The following is an 18,320-nucleotide window of genomic DNA, read 5'->3' on the forward strand; positions in this document are numbered from 1 at the left end:
TTGGATAATTATCCAGAAGTGTGAGTAGGAGGGCACTGTTCTTGCAATGCATTTCACTTTAGAACGCCTCGTAAATATCACAAATCCATCTTTTACGACATTTCACTTAAGAAAGTTACGATTTAAACACTTCGGAAGGTACGATACGATGAAAAAAACGCATTATTGATTCCAGTAACCCCTTGCGAGGCGCTGTCGGTGGGCTCCAGGGTAGGCAATGGTAGGGATAGATGACGTGCAGATTTGTTAAATGTTCAATTTCCCGACATTGCAACCTGGGAGCTTGATTGGTAGTCTACCAACGGGAAAGTGGTGTGTTGTAATTCCTACAGGGATTAGGGGATTATACTTAATTAGATTTGAAATGCTTGCTAATTAGTACAGAAACTGCAAACTCCGCTCAATGACGATCAGTGAGCTGATACTCATTTGCTCAAACAAATTCACAGGGAACATATTAGATAGTGCAAACTACCATTTTGTGGAAAGCAAACTACACAACTATTTTTAATGGAGTGGCACATTATTGCTTTAACTATTGAAAACTAAAACTATAGCCTACCTCATGTCGCTCCAAGCTTGATAGTGACATCAAAATACGTCTCTGTATGTGAGAGAACATTCTGATTGTGCCGCCTTTATATGTGGCCGTATTGTGCTGTATTTCTGAGAATGGCTTGAAGACAACCCAACCTAAAACACCATTTTTAAATTAAAATTTAAAATCATGTTATTTTAACAGCCTGCATCCATATCTGTTTTTCAACGATGATCGACATACATTTACCTTCATTGGTTTTGTCATTGATTCGAAACTTCGTTTGAAAGACCACATAACAGAAACGTATCATCCCACTCCAATTATGGATTTTCGTCTCAAAGTTGGCTTGGAACACCAAGGAGTTAGATTTGATCAAACATTTGAAGATAAGTACCCAGATAGGTATGTAGACGTAGATGTGTTCTCTCCCCGAGTCCTCTCGCCTCTATCTCTCCCCTTTGTTTTTCTTATATTTTTAACCTTATAAAGCTAAAATGATTCTTGTAATAACAAAATAGAATACAAGTGATCAGTTGTAATATACCACTCGTAATGGGATTTTTTATTGTGTCAATTAAAAACACTAACATGTTAACCAAATACCACAAATGAATGGCCAAAGCAAGTGTGTGTCCCCTTAATTTGTTATGTTTATGAATTCATGTAAAATTATTGTACTTATTGTAATTATTGACTTATTATTAATAATATTCAAAGATAGTGTTATTGTTGAATCTTACAATTTGTGGGTAAAACTGCGATTATTTTGATCTGTGTTTTGATTTTGGGTTGCATAGTTTACAACTTTGATAACTATAGTTCAATACTGTTTTTCATTAGAATGGGTCGATTACAGGCAATAGCTGATGTTCTCGGAATACCTAATGTCCAGGATCCAGACGACTCCTACAAGTTAACCGCGGATAATGTCATGAAAATCCTCGCTATCACAATGAGATTCAGGCAAGTGTTCGATTTCACATAGCTTTATTATTGGCTAATTAGTGAGCATGCGCTTTTGCGACGGAGCGGGGTGTCTAAGGGGATATGTGCCCCACGAGAAGTTGGATATTTGTCAAAACGAAGCACCAAAACATGTTTACCCCATTATTGAATAACCATAGACCTCTAAAGCATTCTAATATAGACTGTAATTGTGTGCTTACTTTAATCAAACAACATATTTTTGTGACTTAATGATTAAAGTTGCCAAAATGTGGTTACCCAATTTAATATTGTGTCCCCCAGCTAAAAAACATGTCTCCAATTGACGCACATGCCTACATGTAGTATTGTATATTACATGTTATATTCGTGTTTTCGTCGTTTTTTAGCATTTTTGTGTTTCTTGAAATATGCAATATTGACCACAACTACGGCCAACATATGTTGTACGAATCTTGATGATGGCTTTTCGGTCCCAAGTCAAGGTGTCTTCTTGTTTGATAGAATACGGGTATGTTCCACGGATTGGGGTGCATACGCCGTAATTGGCAGGTATAACATACCCGTTTTCAGTGGGAAAACTGCATTTCGGACTTTGTGATATCATACTTTAATTAAAAGCTATTATAATTACGCATTTCCAATTGACAGGTGTCATATACCAGTAGTGATAATGGGAGAAACAGGCTGCGGCAAAACTCGTTTAATCAGATTTATGTGTCAGCTTCTTGCTTCAAAGAAACCCAAGGATACTGAGGAAGAAATAAAGAATATGATTCTCATGAAGGTATTTCATGACAAATATTAGTGGTGGTGGTAGTAGTAGTAGTAGTAGTAGCAGTAGCAGTAGCAGTAGTATTGATTGATCAAGGCATTTTGTGGACATATCAAGACATTTTTGAACAGAAATATTGACTTTCTGGAAGTTTATGGATATATTAGGCAAAATACTGGTGGCAATATTGATAACATAATTATATATTGCACTGAGAATGATAACCTATAATGCCTACCCCATGTGTGTCAAAGTTGCAGGTATTTTTTTTTCTTAATTGTGAAGACCAAACTTCAACATATTAAACAAAAATGGTAACACTTGGTATATTGATTGTATTGTAAAGATCCATGGCGGAACAACGGCGACAGATATAGCAGACAAAGTAAGAGAGGCCGAAGTTATAGCACGACGATACAAAAAACAGTACGATGTCGACACTGTCCTGTTCTTTGACGAGGCTAATACAACAGAGGCGATTGGCCTTATTAAGGAGATCATGTGTGATGGAAGAATTCAAGGACGTCCAATGAGTATGCTTGGTAGTGGTGCGTTGAAATTAATCGCGTCGTGCAACCCATACAGGAGACATTCACAGCAAATGCTGCAACGCATGCAATCTACGGGTCTTGGGTATCATGTACAGTCGAATGAAGTCAAAGAACGACTTGGTAATTATCAAATTATGAATTTATTATACATGATATATTCAGAAGTGGCCATATTTTACCTTGAATGTTGGACCAGACTCCTCACTACAAATGTTGGAGAAGTCACTAGATGCACCTTTCTTATTCTTCCATAACATGATGCATATTCGTTTCTTTAAAAAATCTTAGGATCAATACCGTTGCGAGAATTAGTCTATAGAGTCCATCCGCTTCCACCCAGTATGAGGCCATTGATTTGGGATTTCGGGCATCTCAACGCATCAGTAGAGAAGAAGTACATAAAACAAATAGTAGATGAATATGTGAGTATATCTGCGGATACAAAAATATCAATACTCATATCTCTGGAGGTTACAGAAGACCTAAACCTTGAAATCGGCTTAAAATTTAACAGTTCGATATCACGAAATATGTAGGTTACATTGTCAACATTGCGTTGTCAGCATTCAAATTGTTTAGAAATGAATGTATGAAGATATTAAAAGTTACAGCTCAAATTAAAATGTGTCCTCATTTAATACAGTGAAAGCAGCAGAAAGTAAAAGATTATTGTTGCTTTCATATAGAAAATTTTATTTGGTAGTCTGTACATTTGATTAACCATTTTAGAAATTCCTGAAAGTTTTGATAAATGAAAAGCTAAATACGCAATGCGCGCAGATGCGCACGTCGTTACTTGGTGGTTATTGAGCAGTTCATCGATGTACTGGAATTGGAATTTCCCAGTAAACATGGTAAAATGGCCAGACAGTAGGTTTATATCTTGAAGGTATGGACAGTATATGGACTTACTTTCCCCTAGGCCGTTCAATATGGCATGCATTATAGTTGGACTCCAACTGGTACTGAACGGTTTATACGTTCGACATTCATTTCTTTTTCTGTTTGTTTTGTTTTTTCAAATAAAACGAAATATCAATTGGTTGAAGTTTCGCGGTTGTTTACAATCCATAGATGGAGTCGGAAATTTTTCGAGCGGATAAAAGAAAACGACCAATGATAACAACAGTTCTATGCAGTGCGCAGGAATTTATGAGACAACAAAAGGTAAATCATTATGTTCAATTATGTTGTGACGTGTACCTGAAGGTTGTAAAGTCCCTACCCATGCTACTATACCATAATGACAAATAGTAATACATTTAATGCCCGGGATTTACAGGCTGTTTCAAAGTTATTGTTACCCATCAATTTTGATGTTTATTGAAAAGCCTGCCTCTTCCAATACAACATTGGATACTCTTGTAATGTCCCGAATGTATAGCTCAGAACTGTTTATACAATTTATCTACAAATTGGATCTTATGTTGAACTTTGATGCATCAAACTCACCCATTATCAATGAAAACTGATGGGTACCATTCGTTTTAATGTGTTATGTAAAAGAACATTTATGTTTTAAAGAAAATGTTGATATTCATGATGATGAGGTAGAGGCAATTTTTATTGAAATCAACTTACCTAACACCAAACCTGTCGCTGTAGGTACTATTTATCGACAACCCGATTCGACTTTTGATTATATTGATAACATGAATGTTTTGTTTCAAAAGTGCAATGATATTTATGAAGATGTGTATATATTAGGTGATTTTAATTTGGATGTTGCAACAAAATGTGATTCTAAAAAGTATCCAATCTTGCAATAAGTTCCCAAATGTGTCAGCTCATTAATGATTACACTAGAATTACTGATAAAAGTAGAACTATAATTGATTTGATCTTTGTGTCTCGTCCAGAATTGGTCATTTCGTCAGGTGTACCTAGTCTAGGACTTAGTGATCATTCATTAATATATGTTGTTCGTAAACACAAACAAATTAAATTGCCTCCAAGAACTGTCACATGAAGAAACTTCAAAAGTTTTGATGGAATACACTTTGTGAACACAATTCAGAATATTGATTGGGAACAAGTAAACTGTATTGATGATGTTGATGATGCTTTATCTAAGTGGCAATCATTGTTTAATGAAGCATGTGATAAACATGCACCTTTTAAAACTAAGCGTATAAAGGGACATCTCCCTGAATGGGTAGACAGTAATTTTCTTAAATTGTGTAAGGATAGAGATTATTTGTATCCCAAGGCTCATACAACCAATGACCCTGATGATTGGGAAAAGGCTACGTCAGTTAGAAATAGAGTTAATACGCACTTTGAAAGGGCAATTAATGATAATGTACATGATAGTAAAAAGTTATGGAAAACACTTAAAAAAGTAATTCCAAGTAATAATAATAAGCCAACTGTGCCTAACATTATAAGCCAAAATGGTCATGGTAATATTGCCACAAAGACGCTGCCGACTCATTTAATCAATTCTTCACCTCAGTAGGTGAAGAACTTAGCAGACAATTTGATAATGTTGATATCACCTGCCCATGTAATGATGGGATAAGTAGTATATTTCGATGTAACCATAGTGAGAGTTTTAGATTCTCTTCTGTATCTTATGATTTTGTATATAATCAAATATGTAATATGGATAATAATAAGTCACCAGGTTTAGATAAATTCAATGTAAAACTACTCAAATTGGCCGCACCTTATGTGTCAAAAGCACTTGCTCATATTTGTAATATTTCTTTAAACAGTTCCAAATTTCCTAATGAATGGAAGAAAACCAAAGTTACTCCAATTTTTAAATCTGGTGATAAGAATAATGTAAACAATTACAGGCCAATATCTGTCTTACCAATTATTGCGAAGATTATAAAGAACTGTTCATAACCAATTATATGATTATCTTTGTAGTAGAAATATTCTTTCGGACTCTCAATCTGGTTTTAGATCCAATCATTCTACAACAACAACTTTACTAGATGTTCAAGATTATATTCTTAATAATATGGACAATGGTTTTGGAACAGGAGTTATATTTTTGGATTTAAAAAGGCTTTTGATACAGTGAATCATGAAATTTTAATTAATGAACTTGCTGAATATGGTATTAAGGGTAAAGAAATTGGTTGGTTTAAATCATACCTAAGTAATAGGGCTCAAGCTGTGCATGTTAATTCTTTTCTGTCGGATTTCAAAACTTATAATACTGGAATTCCGCAAGGCTCAATCTTAGGTCCTCTGCTATTTATAATTGTTGTCAATTGTTTACCTGATGTTGTAACTTGTAAGACAGTAATGTATGCAGATGACACTTCTCTTATGTGTAAAGCAAAAAATGCTGATGACTTAAAAATGCAACTTGAATCTAACCTTGCTAACTGATTTAAAGCTAATAAGCTCACATTAAATACTGACAAAACTAAGTTTATGATTTTTGGAACTAATCATACGCTTAATCATTACAATGACATAACTCTCACATTTGATGACAAAATTATTGAAAGAGTTGATGTTTTCAAATATCTTGGTATTAAGTTTGATAGTAATATGTCTTGGTCATCACACATTGATTATGTATCTGGAAATGTTTCCAAGAGAATTGGTGTTGTAAAACGTGCAAAGTATTTCCTACCTCATAAAACCTTAGTTATGCTCTCTAACGCTCTTGTAATTCCACATTTCGACTATGCCAGCAGTGTTTGGTCTAATTTTTCTGCAACCAATCAATATCAGCTTCAAGTACTTCACAACAGATTAGCTAGAACAATTCTCTTCGCTGATATTAGAGCACTAGTAGATGAAATGTTAAATTCTTTAAATTGGATTAGACTTTCTGATAGATGGTCTAATCACATGATTTTTCTTACCTTTAAATGTATCAAAAATATGTGTCCTGAATATTTATGTAATCAATTTGACTTTCTTCATAATGCTCATGATCACATTACAAGGAGTCATTCTTCAAACACATTGATTGTGCCTAAATATAATTCCAATAGTGGTAAACGTACATTTATTGTAAGAGCTGCAAACTTATTGAACAATTTGCCACCATCATTTCGTGTAAACCTTGAAACTATGTCTTTGCATCAATTCAAGACAAGTATCATTACTACTGCTGAATTATAATCATTTATATTGTATGTATTTTTAGATTTATATCGTTCATGTACTTGAGATACATTTATTTTCACACTTATTATTGATGTTTTTGTATAAATTACTAAATATCATGTTATTTTGTAAATAATCTGTAAAAATGTTGTAAATATCAATTCATGAGGGCCTGCTTGGAAAGCAGTGCTTGCCACTGAAGTAGTTTAAATCCCTCAATAAAGATTTCACAAATCAAAATTTTGATACAGCTGTTATCACGTGTAGGCTGACCGTGTAAAGCTACTGAAGATCACTGAAAAAACGCATTTATTTAATATAAAGCAAAACGGTCTTATGAAATTGTTTTCAACAGTAAGTTTTAGGCCTATTTGAAATGTTTACCCATGTTCCAACTTACACCTACATGGAATAAGCCACACCCGTACTAATTATATTGCAATATGCAGACCTTTAATCTAGGAAATCCTCAAATTGATTGAGCTATTTCCACCTTGAATGACCTTGAGTTTGGAGTGTTAAATATTATGTGAGTGCATGTAAATGTATTTGGATATTTTATCGCTAGAATCTTGTAATATTTTGTTTCCCTATTATTATTTCTTACCAGAACGAATGCAGTTTTGTTAGCCTTCGAGATGTAAAACGAGCATTAGATGTTCTAGTTTGGTTTCTTCAACATCAAGATATTTTAGGAATCACCGTTCCTGAGGTAGGCCTAGCAAACACATAGAGTTTTTAAATTAATTTTAACTGTGATATCAAGAAAAAGAATGGTGATATCTTAATGGTGATATCAAGGAAAGGAATATTGGAATTACTAGAACACGTTAGTAATTTTGATAGAATCTTGAAGATTGTTTAAATTAAGACAAATGTATCAATATTGCCCATGTCGTTATTCCAAATAATGAAACAGTCATCCAGGTATCTAAGCCAGTTATTCTAGCTAGTACGGACTAGTAGTTGGACTCGTAGCTGTTTGAACAGTTTCATATGTTTTTTGATAATTCCCATACAAACATCGGCGTAACTGGGAGCAGTTCCTCTTAGTTGCTTATAGTAAACACCGTTGAAGATGAAGAATTGTTTTCAAGAATTAATTTAATAGCTTCGGAGAGGAACTCTACTTAGAAAGACTTGGGTCACACTGTTTACTTCGAATGTAACCGAAAACTGTTAGGTTCAATGGACGTGGGAAGTTTACGCAGGAAATCAATGTCGTCTTTAACTAGGAATAACTTCGGTAAATGATTTTAACAAAATCTTCAAGGTGGCTGAGTCTGTAGGTTGCACAAGAAGTGCTAGCAGCAGCTATAGGTCGGAATTGAGAGTTTTTTGGGGAGAGGTACATTCAATATTACTGCACTCTGTTCATTGACTGCTATTTTTGACTTCGTCACAAGATTGCTGTTACTGGATTCTATATATCACACATTTTAAGAGTTGAACACACGTCACATTTTTTTATCAGAGCAACGAGGACTCGTTCGAGGAACCAGTAGAAGGAATTACCAGTGAGCATGTAGAGCTTACCGAAGAGCATACTGGACATGCTGCTAAGCATACGGAATATGCTGATGAGCATACTGAAACTTCCGACGCTTCTCCAGAAATGTTTCTATCGCCAGGTCATGATTTCTTGGTAAGTAGACTAATCAACATAATTATCCGCACAGTTTAGGGTAGTAGTAGCAGTAGCAGTAGCAGTAGCAGCAGCAGCAGCAGCAATGTTTATCATTGCAGTAGTAAAATATCGAAAGGAAGTGTGTGGAAATTGAAAGATGTAAGGGTGACTTAAAGATAGCTTTTAGTATTGCCAAAGAACTTACTAAGAAGAGGACCCCCAGGATGGATGTTATAAATGATGAGAAAGGTAACACTCTTACCGAAAGTGAAGACATCAAGAGGCGATGGGTTCAGTATTTCCCAGCTGTTTGAAGCACAAAATGACAGGTGTATGTGCAGTGTGAAACGAGTGAGGAAGAACCGCCACCATTGAGATCTGAAGTTGAGCTTGCCATGGAACAAATGAAAAATGCTAAGTCACCTGGCATTTATAATGTAGCTTCTGAGTTGTGGAAGGCAACTGGGAAAGAAGGGATAGACCTAATTTGGCGTCTATGTGGTATCATCTGGAAAAGGAAGAAATGGCCGAGAGACTGGTGCAGGGCAGTATTTATTCCACTGCCAAAGAAGGGAAATTTGAAAGAGTGTGCCAATCACTGGACCGTCAGCCTGATTTGTCATGCAAGTAAAGTGCTTCTGAAGATCATCAAGAGAATGAAGAACAAAATGGAGCAAGAAATATCTGATCAGCAGGCAGGATTTCGTGAAGGAAGGGGGACTAGGGACAAAATTGTCAATATCAGGAAGGTGATTGAGAAATAGACTTCCTCTTTACATGTGCTTCATAGATTACAGTAAAGCTTTTGACTGTGTTAGCCACCCTCAGATGTGGGTAACTATGAAAAAGATCGGTTTCCCAAGTCATCTTGTGGATCTGATCAGCTGTTTATATGAAGACCAAGAATCGGCAGTCAGAACAAGTAGTGGGGACACAGATTGAAAGAGGCTTACGACAGTGCTGTGTGCTATCACCAAACCTTTTCAACATCTACTCTGAAGACATAATGAGAACAGCTTTGGAGGAGTGGAGTGAAGTTTGGCGGTACAAGAATTACTAACCTGAGGTACGCCGATGATACCACTCTTATTTGTAGCAGCAGATCTTTTGAAGCGCATCAAAGAGGCCAGCGAAAAAAATACCTTCTCCTAAACACAAAGAAGACAAAAATAATGGTTGTAGACAGAGAGCGGAAAAGTGATGAGTTTGTGATAGATGGACCGCAGATTGAAGAGGTGAAACAATTTGAATATCTGGGTTCAATGATTAACAACAGTGGTGACAGCACAACTGAAATTAAGAGAAGACTGGCTATTGCAAGGACAACTGTGCAGGGCATGTCAAGCATTATGGAAAAGCAGAGGCCTATCCATTGACCTCAAGGTACGCCTACTTCGTCCAACTGTTTTCCATTGCCACTTACGGATGCGAGTCTTGGGCTATGACCAAGAATGATAGGAAAAGAGTAGATGCTTTTGAGATGTAGTGTTACAGGAGGCTTCTACAAGTGACAGGGAAAGACAGGAGAACACATTCCTGGATTCCCGACAAGATTGGTACAAGTTTAACCATCAGAATCGGCATAATGGAGAGAAAGCTGAAGTACTTTGGCCATATTGTCAGGAAACATGGACAGTGGACTTCGGTTATATATATAAATGCGCTTTTATAAATGCGCATGTGACCAGATGGCCAGCGCCATATTTGCATTACATCACTGTCAGTCACTGAAATGGCGACCATTTAGGGAGTGGGCTAACAGTTGTGACCTTGTTTCGTGGCTAGCATTGGCAAGAAACATTGGCTGGAGGTTTGATGGTAATTTGCAAGGACAAATCATGGTTATCGTAAGATAAACAATATTTTTACTTTTTTACTTATTATTTTATAAATGTTATTTTTCCCCTCTTTCGGCTAGACAAAACCCACCCTCCTCCCTCCCCTTTACACTCATAAATTAATTGTTTTTGCAAGGCCCCCCTTCCGTGTAAAGTAAAACTTAATAAGCCGTTTGAACCAAACTGAACAAAATTGACGTATACAATACAATACAATATATAATACCACGACAATAATACTAGCGTGATGTATAGTATACATCTTCCTCAACATCTTCCAGCCGGGATGATGATTAGATCATGTACATTCATCTACGTGTTTATACTCTAAAGTTGTACGTCAAAGGGTGTATAGATGACCGATTTAGCATGGGGCGACACAAAAAGGTGCTTAAAAACACATTTTGAATTTATTTTTGTCCATTTTGATACTGAATGTGAGCGAGCGAATGAGTAAGTTAGGGTTGAGGAGGTCGGGCAGGGACATCTAGCCAATTAGTTCGAGAGGGTCATTATTCCGAAAAGGGCTAGTTGTTATAGTTTCGTCAATTTACGTTAAAATTAGAGTTAAAATTAGGATCAGGGTTATATTCAGTGGCGGCACTGGGGGGGGGGGGATATTTCTCTCGACTCCCAAGTAAATAAATTCATGACCCATTACTTCCGAAGAAAATGACAGCGCCCCTAAAGTTCCCTATCATCACGTGCAAAAATTATCAAATAACATCATCGGCAGCTACGCAGTTCTGACCTTAATGCCCGTAAGAATCCCATTTCGTCATCAATATGGCCAATTGCCACGCCCATTTAGCACGGAAATAATGTGATATAAGTTTTTAAATCAGCTATATCTAGCTTTTCCGTCGTTATTTTTTTTCCGTAATGGAAAACCCAAATAAAGAGTTTATGTTTCGGGTCAAATTATTTTGCCCTTTGCAATCAATGCCACTATTTTGCAGGAATAATTTTCCTTGCAACCTGTCATTTTTGCCTATACTTTGCGTGTGGAGTTTGTGTACATCCGGGTATCTTACATCACCTTGTCACGTGCGCATTTATGAAAGCACATACCCGAAGTCCACTGATGGAGGTGTAGAAAAACAGATGTTGCAAGGGGCTATGGAAGGCAGACGAGGAAGAGGAATTTTTATGCGTATTTCTCCTGAAAAAAGAGAGATAGTGTTGGTAAAGTTTGAGCTAGTACGAGTCCTTCCCCCGTTCGACATGTTCGAAGCGAAATTAATTTTCAAAGCAGCGGGCTGATAACGTAAGTAAATGAAGCGGACACTATATAGCTATGACCACGATAAAACAGAGTTGTTTTTATGTTTATTCATGCATAGATCATCTAGATGATCTATGATTCATGTATAAATGCGCGTTAGCTACCGTCTCATTAAAATTGTTTATTTGCAAAATAAATACAATATTGATCACTGAGAGATAGTATACCTGAATATACTAGTCTCAGATTGATCACGCTGAAATTCTAAGCTCAAAATATTTTTTCATTTTTTAGTCCAAATATTTCTCATGTTGTTGATACATGTACATTGTACATTGTACATTGTAATATCACAATTTACTAATACTAATATATAAAAAAAGAAGCGGCTGATTGCATCCATATGTTTAAAACCATTAAATTTGTAATACTTGATTCAGATTTTTTTCTGAGAACAACAACAATATACATTCTGTACATTGAGAGCGTTTACAGTCCCTTCTCTCAAAGCAGGCACATCTCATTTATTGACGTCAACTTTTTTCTAGGTCAAATCTGTCTCGTTCGAAGGAACTCACCGCTTTAAGTTGGTTTTTGGGGAATATCAATTTTAAACGTCTTATTTTCTCAAAAAAGGAGTCATTTTCATTGTCCTCATAATATTAGCTTGCCAATGATATGATGTTGTCCGAGCAATATATATGACCTTTAATGAGGCCTTCACCCTGCAGTGGGTCGGCAATGGCTTGATGGTGATGATGATCCTAATTCATACACACATGTTGTGATTAGATAATATTCCCTTGGAAAGTATTACGGCTATTGATCTCTATAAATCGATCGCGATCGGCGTTGGTTTTGATTGTTCTCCACATCGATCCGGTCCCCAGGCCATTATTAACATAAACTTCATTTTCATTGCTGTTTTGAAGTAAAACATATTGTTATTTAAATGTTTATATTCATGTCAAAAAAAACACGGTACGTATAAATTGCGCGTCGTGTCACGGGGTCATTAAATATGCGATTAAAGAAAAAAATTATAAACTGGCAAGTTTTGCTCCTGAATTCACATTTCTTCAGGTGGGAGCCCTCCTTGATTTGGTATGGATTGACCCTATAATCATGCAAATTGTCTTATGTAAATACGTATTGATGTTTGTACTTGCAAATCCGGCATACTCTCAATTTTAAAAGACAAGTTTAGCTAGCATAAAAACTACTCCAGTATAAAATTATTTATCCAAGAGCTTTAAATAAATCTATTTGTCTTTTTAAAAGGAAACATTTAGAAGCATGCGTCTATTTGCTGCTACGCTGGCTGCAAGATCACCTCCTGCGACGCACCAGGATGTCCCAGGCTTGTCCTTCATTCCATCCGAACCACACAGCAGAGGTAGCATTCCTAGTGACGAACCAGAGACACCTAGAGCATTGGCAACGGATGAAGAGTCGGTATCGGCAAGGTCTATAGATGTGGAATCGATGTTGGAGCAAGTAAGATAAATACCGCAATAACTACCATAGACAACATTCCTGTAAACATGTAATGTAATGTTACTAGTAAATGTTTTTGGACATGAATGGACCTTATATATTGATTTCATCATCAACTCGAACATTTTATATTTAGGCAAACTTAATTAAACTTTATCTTATTTTTGTACACCAGACAACCCCAATGACTACGCTGACCAAAGCTCTGCTTCTCGCATTGGGAGTTTGTTACCATGCTCGTTTACAAGAAGGACGGGAGCGATTTCGTGAACTCATTGCAGGTATATTAAAGCTACCAGAAGGAGGTGACATGATGCTGGACGAAATTACAAGGTGTGATGACATTTCGAGTTTTCTCGTTAATGTTACTTACAAAAGCCTTACAATGGCGTACAGTTTCCAAATACGTGCGTTATATACTCCCGGGGGGGGGGGGCACTTCAATTTGAAATGAATATAGGTGTAGGACTGGCACTTTCGCACTAAGGGGCATTCGGTGAGAGCAAAATGTAAAAAATATGGGGTCATTGGGTGAGAGCATGATTTTGGCATTCGGTGAGAGCAAAATGTAAAAAATATGGGGTCATTGGGTGAGAACATGACCTTTTTTAAATGGAGTCTTTGGGTGAGAGCCAAAACAGCGCCACAGAAACCTCGAAAATCGGATTTCTAGTTCTAAATAGTAACAAAATCAGTGATAAATGAAAGTTGCTGTTCATATTGAACTTGTAATGGTCTTTGGGTGACAGATCAAATGGAAAAAATAGGGGGTCTTTGGGTGACAGAGCATGTGTTCGTAAACAAATATGGGGTCTTTGGGTGACAGCGATGCTGAAAAAGGGGGTCTTAACAGCCCTACATACGCGTCACCTCCAAAGTTGGGTCGACAATTAATATGAAGGACATCAAAGGTAGACACAATAGCAAACTCCATCACTTCATAATTGGAGACCTGAAAGAAAATCACAATATGTGTTGAATAACTCCCACCAGTAAGCCAAGTGATGGATCAAAGAACTATTTTTATTAATATTTTGTTTTGAACAGATGTCAAGATGCATTTCTCGAAGACTTGGATCTAGGTCCTAATATCGCTCGAAATGCTGCACTAAAAGAGAATGTCTTCATGATGGTTCTATGCATTGAGCTGCGGATACCATTGTTTCTTGTTGGGAAACCTGGCAGCTCAAAATCGCTAGCTAAGTCCATAGTTGCCAAAGCAATGCAAGGAGGCTACGCTACATCTGCACTATACAAGAACTTGAAACAGGTAAACTGAAAGCTGAAGTATTTTATTATTTTACAACATTTTGACGAAGTAACGTGCCGCGCAAATGAAGAAAATAATTTTGACTAAATTGACATTGTTAAATCGGGTAGAACATTCTCTCTGTCTACATCTGCATCTACAGTTACAAAGGTGACAGTTATATGTTAAGTTATACTTGATATTATTCTTTTTTCATTTTCATGAAGGTACATATGAGATCCTGCCAGTGCAGTCCTCTATCAACATCCTCGGATATCAAGGCGGTGTTTGATCTCTGCGTGAAGTTCCAGAAAGACAAAGATATTAATCGTTTTGTATCTGTAGCCGTTCTTGACGAAGTTGGTCTCGCTGAAGACTCACCAAAAATGCCCCTGAAGGTAAAACTCTCAATGCCTGTGACCAAATTGTTTTTGTTTTGTTTTGTTTTTTTGGTAATATTCCATTTTGTCTTGATTATCATATGTTTGTAATCTTTGTCATTCATGTTGTTTGCCTACATCAGAATTGATCTTATACTGAACCTTTTTCATACACTCCTAGATAGTGAGAACCAATCAAAGCAAGCGTTAGTAAATTACTAGCCGTGCATAAATATTGTATAATTGCACGTGCGAGCACTTCGCGTAGTACGCGCTGTGCTTTCGGACGCGTTCATTTTTCTTACAGGTGGATGCATTTATATTTGTTTGTATTTTACAACATATTTAGTGACAATTTTGGTATCAAAATTGCAAAAATCACGGGATATTTTATGAAATAGGTTAATAAACGCGTATCACTTGTTGGGAGTGAAATTGTACAAAATAATGAACTTGTACTGAGATGTTGATGCGTCTAATGCACTCCCCCTCCGGAGCTCATGCATTAGACGTATCAACATATCAGTACGTGTGCATTATTTTGTACAATTTCACTCCCAACAAGTGATACGCGTTTATTAACCTATAATTAATTTGATTTCAATTCGTATAATTTGTATCACTTGTCTGCTACAATAATTCTTACATTATTTTCCGGCCACTTTAAAAAGACATTGCACCCATTACTAGAGACCAGTTCACTAGATGACGACGAAGACAAGTCAAAGAAAATAGCATTTATCGGCCTATCCAATTGGTCCCTGGATCCTGCCAAGATGAATCGTGGTATTATGTTGTCGAGGGAAGATCTTACAGAGGCAGATCTCATTGAGACAGCAAGGTATGTTACTCTTTGAGGCATATTTCTTGAATTAATACTCTTATGTGTTGGTAGTATTCATGTGTGAAAGTTTAAAACAAGTCTTCAACACTCACAGTTTTTGATACGTATATTTCGAAGAAACCCTTCTCCGACATCAACGGGTGACTAGTTGATCCTCTACCAGCATTGTGGGTATGAGGATTGGAGGATTCTCACACACAAGAACCAAGAGACAACATGTAGCTATGCAAGAAAGTACTCCTTCCTCTACAGCAAAAAGAATCTTTTGTCGTTGTCCCCTATGTCCAAGGAGTTTCAGAAAGAATTAATGCGAGTTTTCGGCAGTTACGGAATCTCCGCCGTGTTCAGACCCCACCGGACCTTGCGTCAATTTTTAGTTGCACCAAAAGATAAGACTTTCACAGAAGATCGGTCTGGTGTAATTTATCGCATCCCTTGCAGTGAGTGTGATGAAGTCTACGTGGGAGAAACCAAAAGGACATTGGGTGAGAGACTCAAAGAGCATACTGCAAAAATAGCGAGTAACACTTCAGCTGTTGCATAACACAACATATGTACAGGACACAGTCCAGACTTGGGAGGTGTCACTGTCATCTGTAGAGAAGACAAGTTTGTTTGCGCAAAGTGATGGAGGCTATTTGCAAGAAGGAGACCAACCGCACCCTAAACATGGACGGGCCATGAACTCTCAAGACATTATGATTCTCTGTTGGAAATACCTAGGATACCACCAACGTCCAGATTTGGAGGAGGATCAAGTAGTCAACATTCAGCTACCACCCGCTGATGACGGAGAAGAGTTTCTCCGAAATATACGGATCAAAAATGTAAGTGTTGAAGACTTGTTCTAAACTTTCACACATACTATTTCTTATTTTAACATTGTTAAGTACATTATATATGCTAAATGAACAACCCCGAATAAAAATGTTAAAAGGACGGCATTTTATTAAAATATCTCCCGGAACCTATTTCTAACCCAAGTAACACAGACACTGCATTTTCATCCGAGTGAATACACAACACGATATAGTGAGGCATGTGAAGAGATGCACTAGTGTGTATGTAATTTGGGTGAGGTAATAGGTCCTGTTGTAGGCTTTTCTCATACTGCATACTATTTTTAATTTTGTAGGGGTATCTGTTCAGATGAAGAAGTTTTGAAGCAAATAGACCCTATAATACCATATCTAGCTAGAGCATATCAAGAGATATGCAATAGTCAGAATCGGAAGAAGGATTTCTTTGGCTTACGAGACTATTACAGGTGAGAATTCGTATAATGATGGTGATAATAATAATTATTATAATGAAAAAACAACATGATGATGGTGGTGGTAATTCTTGTTTAAACCCTTAAAAATAATACCAACCGAACGGAAAATTTTTCTACCACTTAGGCAAAAAAAATTGTTTGATTGGAGTAACATAAAAAAATATGGTTTTAAGCGGTAAATTGCGTATGATAAAGGCCTTGGAACTTTTTTTGTTTTGTTTTGTTATTTTTGAAAAAAAAATAAGAAAAATGTCTTGGGTCGGGGCTGTTTTTAGGGTCGGGTTACGCCAATCAAACAATTTGTTTATGCCTTAGTGTGGTGGTAGAGAAATGTAATTGATTTTCTTTTCAATCATTTTAGTCTCGTCAAGATGCTCTGCACATTTTCGAAGAAAACTGGAAAATGCCCAAGCGTAAAGGAGTTGGAACACAGTGTAAAAAGGAACTTTGGTGGTCTCGTGAAGGCTGATGATTCAGATGAAATTGACCCTATTGACCCAATGTATGTGTTTGAGCACCATATTAGACGTACAGGACGGGAAGAGGTACTGTTGAAACCTTGTATATGTTTTTTTTTTGTTTTTTTAATTTTATTTTAAAGCTAATTAATGACTTAGAGCAAGTCTACAATCAAGTGCAAATTTGCTGGGACACTTTCATAGTTCAATGACCCTCCCCGCACCCCTTATTCAATGTTGTATACCAAACGCCTCATTTTGTAAATGGCCTATATTTTTGCTCCAACATTGGTTGGTGGGAGAGGGAGGGGATTCGAAATAGGTTGGAAACTATACAAATAAAATATCACATGGTGAACTTCATATGACCGGTTTTATTGAACAGAGGGCGCGAAATATGAACAAGTGTCCCAGGGAAATTTGCACTTGATTGTATAAAAGAAAAAAAAAAATAATCTATTACTTTCAGTAAAATTACCATAACTCGCAAACGCGTTGCTCGATTGACATGATTTTTCACTAATTTCAAACAAATAACATTGCGCATTTTTTTGGTTACTTTAATTGTCATTTTTGTCAAACTTAATATTTTTAGGTATCAAAACGCTGTAATATATGCATTATTTAAGGCATATTTGACACATGATTGCTATTATAAGCGCATTATCTCAAAATTCACTTTTAAAACTATTTAAAACTAATCAAAATTAAATCATATTGGAAATATAGAGTACAATCGGTTAAAAATACCTACTGAAATAACAAAAAACATCATAAAACAAAACAATTGTTTCCCTTTAGTCCATTGGTAAATGTAAATGTAAATTGGCAACATAAAGGTAAAAAGAAAAAAAGAAAAAAAAGAAAGAAAGAAAGAAAGAAAAAGAAAGAAAAAGGAAAGAAAGAAAGAAAGAAAGAAAGGCAAAAAGAATAAAAAAAGAAAGAAAGAAAAACAGCATTACATGGATTCGAACTCGCGACATCGGGGGCGAGAAGCAAGGCCAGTAACTATATGCCACCGGGAGACTGATGAC

At 36.4% G+C, this 18,320-nt stretch overlaps 2 protein-coding genes across 2 annotated transcripts in view; both read left to right on the forward strand.

Moving 5' to 3' along the window:
- Nucleotides 1-1,526, forward strand: part of LOC140150059 (E3 ubiquitin-protein ligase rnf213-alpha-like) — a 32,246-nt gene extending 30,720 nt beyond the window's left edge. Inside the window, exons 27-28 of the mRNA XM_072172063.1 lie at nt 743-943; nt 1,382-1,526. Of these exons, the coding sequence (XP_072028164.1) occupies nt 743-943; nt 1,382-1,526 (346 nt within the window). The remainder of the gene's footprint in view (nt 1-742; nt 944-1,381) is intronic.
- Nucleotides 1,527-2,090: 564 nt separating this feature from the next.
- Nucleotides 2,091-18,320, forward strand: part of LOC140150698 (E3 ubiquitin-protein ligase rnf213-alpha-like) — a 99,581-nt gene continuing 83,351 nt past the window's right edge. The window contains exons 1-13 of the mRNA XM_072172780.1: nt 2,091-2,273; nt 2,608-2,932; nt 3,101-3,234; nt 3,887-3,979; nt 7,503-7,604; nt 8,367-8,537; nt 12,864-13,079; nt 13,255-13,412; nt 14,127-14,349; nt 14,556-14,726; nt 15,380-15,549; nt 16,688-16,819; nt 17,190-17,373. Of these exons, the coding sequence (XP_072028881.1) occupies nt 2,160-2,273; nt 2,608-2,932; nt 3,101-3,234; nt 3,887-3,979; nt 7,503-7,604; nt 8,367-8,537; nt 12,864-13,079; nt 13,255-13,412; nt 14,127-14,349; nt 14,556-14,726; nt 15,380-15,549; nt 16,688-16,819; nt 17,190-17,373 (2,193 nt within the window). The 5' untranslated portion in view covers nt 2,091-2,159. The remainder of the gene's footprint in view (nt 2,274-2,607; nt 2,933-3,100; nt 3,235-3,886; nt 3,980-7,502; nt 7,605-8,366; nt 8,538-12,863; nt 13,080-13,254; nt 13,413-14,126; nt 14,350-14,555; nt 14,727-15,379; nt 15,550-16,687; nt 16,820-17,189; nt 17,374-18,320) is intronic.

The sequence above is a fragment of the Amphiura filiformis genome, chromosome 4, assembly GCF_039555335.1.
Source record: "Amphiura filiformis chromosome 4, Afil_fr2py, whole genome shotgun sequence".
NCBI classification, from domain to species: Eukaryota; Metazoa; Echinodermata; class Ophiuroidea; order Amphilepidida; family Amphiuridae; genus Amphiura; species Amphiura filiformis.